This window comes from Scomber japonicus, chromosome 2, assembly GCF_027409825.1.
Source record: "Scomber japonicus isolate fScoJap1 chromosome 2, fScoJap1.pri, whole genome shotgun sequence".
Classification (NCBI taxonomy): domain Eukaryota; kingdom Metazoa; phylum Chordata; class Actinopteri; order Scombriformes; family Scombridae; genus Scomber; species Scomber japonicus.
The window spans coordinates 122501-125000 of NC_070579.1; the positions used below are offsets into that span (position 1 = coordinate 122501).

The 2500-nt window shown below is 55.4% G+C and overlaps 1 protein-coding gene across 1 annotated transcript in view; it reads right to left on the bottom strand.

Moving 5' to 3' along the window:
• The window catches only part of alg13 (ALG13 UDP-N-acetylglucosaminyltransferase subunit), a 35048-nt gene that overhangs the window by 12612 nt on the left and 19936 nt on the right, over positions 1-2500 (bottom strand). Inside the window, exons 10-12 of the mRNA XM_053338502.1 lie at positions 2150-2214; positions 926-1026; positions 709-794 (exon numbers count right to left, since the gene is read on the bottom strand). Coding sequence (XP_053194477.1) covers positions 709-794; positions 926-1026; positions 2150-2214 — 252 coding nt within the window. The remainder of the gene's footprint in view (positions 1-708; positions 795-925; positions 1027-2149; positions 2215-2500) is intronic.

The window sequence follows — 2500 nt, forward strand, 5'->3', positions numbered from 1 at the left end:
AAGGGAGTCGGTCTGAAGGGGGTCACGGCGGTCTGAAGGGGGTCACGGCGGTCTGAAGGGGGTCACGGCGGTCTGAAGGGAGTCGGTCTGAAGGGGGTCACGGCGGTCTGAAGGGGGTCAATGCGGTCTGAAGGGGGTCACGGCGGTCTGAAGGGGGTCACGGCGGTCTGAAGGGGGTCACGGCGGTCTGAAGGGAGTCGGTCTGAAGGGGGTCACGGCGGTCTGAAGGGGGTCACGGCGGTCTGAAGGGGGTCACGGCGGTCTGAAGGGAGTCGGTCTGAAGGGGGTCACGGCGGTCTGAAGGGGGTCAATGCGGTCTGAAGGGAGTCACGGCGGTCTGAAGGGGGTCACGGTGGTCTGAAGGGAGTCACGGCGGTCTGAAGGGGGTCACGGCGGTCTGAAGGGGGTCACGGCGGTCTGAAGGGGGTCACGGCGGTCTGAAGGGGGTCACGGCGGTCTGAAGGGGGTCGGTCTGAAGGGGGTCACGGCGGTCTGAAGGGGGTCACGGCGGTCTGACGGGGGTCACGGCGGTCTGAAGGGAGTCGGTCTGAAGGGGGTCACGGCGGTCTGAAGGGGGTCAATGCGGTCTGAAGGGAGTCACGGCGGTCTGAAGGGGGTCACGGTGGTCTGAAGGGGGTCACGGCGGTCTGAAGGGGGTCACGGCGGTCTGAAGGGGGTCACGGTGGTCTAAGGGGGTCACATACTTACCCAGGTCTCCTTTCCTGGTGGGCGGAGCAACGTTCCAGGCTGGAACTGGATTCACTGGTTTGAGATCGGTCAGAGGAACCAGGTGTCTGCAGAGAGGGAGGAACGTTAGTACCGGGGAACCGGGGAACCGGGTCAGGCCCGTCTGAGGGGTCAGGCCCGTCTGAGGGGTCAGGCCCGTCTGAGGGGTCAGAAGCAGTTTGGGGTCAAAGGTCGTTACTTCTCTCCGAGCTCCTCGATGAAGACGGTGACGGCTGACGAGTGAGTTCCTACTTCCTGGATGAAGGCGTTGTAGTACTTCCCCTTCGGCTCCAGACGCACCTGATGGAGCACGTTACCAGTTTATACCTGTAACAACTGGTCCTGTGGTGTAACCCTGACGGTGTAACTCCGACGGTGTAACTCTGACGGTGTAACCCTGACGGAGTAACCCTGATGGTGTAACCCTGATGGTGTAACCCTGACGGTGTAATTCTGATGGTGTAACTCTGATGGTGTAACTCTGACGGTGTAACTCTGACGGTGTAACTCTAATGGTGTAACTCTGGTGGTGTAACTCTGACGGTGTAACTCTGGTGGTGTAACTCTGATGGTGTAACCCTGATGGTGTAACTCTGACGGTGTAACCCTGACGGAGTAACCCTGATGGTGTAACTCTGATGGTGTAACTGATGGTGTAACTCTGACGGTGTAACTCTAATGGTGTAACTCTGGTGGTGTAACTGATTGTGTAACTCTGGTGGTGTAACTCTAATGGTGTAACTCTGGTGGTGTAACTCTGACAGTGTAACCCTGATGGTGTAACTCTGGTGGTGTAACCCTGACGGTGTAACTGATGGTGTAACTCTGGTGGTGTAACCCTGATGGTGTAACCCTGATGGTGTAACTCTGTTGGTGTAACTCTGGTGGTGTAACTCTGACGGTGTAACTCTGGTGGTGTAACCCTGGTGGTGTAACTCTGGTGGTGTAACTCTGGTGGTGTAACTCTGACAGTGTAACTCTGGTGGTGTAACCCTGGTGGTGTAACTCTGGTGGTGTAACTCTGGTGGTGTAACCCTCATGGTGTAACTCTGATGGTGTAACTCTGATGGTGTAACCCTGACGGTGTAACTGATGGTGTAACCCTGATGGTGTAACTGATGGTGTAACTCTGGTGGTGTAACTCTGACGGTGTAACTGATGGTGTAACCCTGATGGTGTAACTGATGGTGTAACTCTGGTGGTGTAACCCTGACGGTGTAACTGATGGTGTAACTCTGACGGTGTAACTGACGGTGTAACTCTGACGGTGTAACCCTGACGGTGTAACCCTGATGGTGTAACTAATGGTGTAACTCTGGTGGTGTAACCCTGACGGTGTAACCCTGACGGTGTAACTGATGGTGTAACCCTGATGGTGTAACCCTGACGGTGTAACTGACGGTGTAACTCTGATGGATCTCACCTGACACTTGTCTCCCAGGAAGTACTGCCGCCCTGCAAACACCATGTAGTCCGTCTTCTGCATCTCTGACACACACACACACACACACACACCAGATACACACACACACACACACACACACACACACACACACACACACACACACACCTGTAATACACACTACTGAGGTTAGGGTTAATATCAGATTACTGACCCCAACCCAGATTATTACCTTTGCAGGTGGGTTAGGGTTAGGGGTCAGGGGTCAGATTAGGGTTGGGGTCATCGTTACCTTTGCAGGTGGGTTAGGGTTAGGGGTCAGGGGTCAGATTAGGGTTAGGGTCATCGTTACCTTTGCAGGTGGGTTAGGGT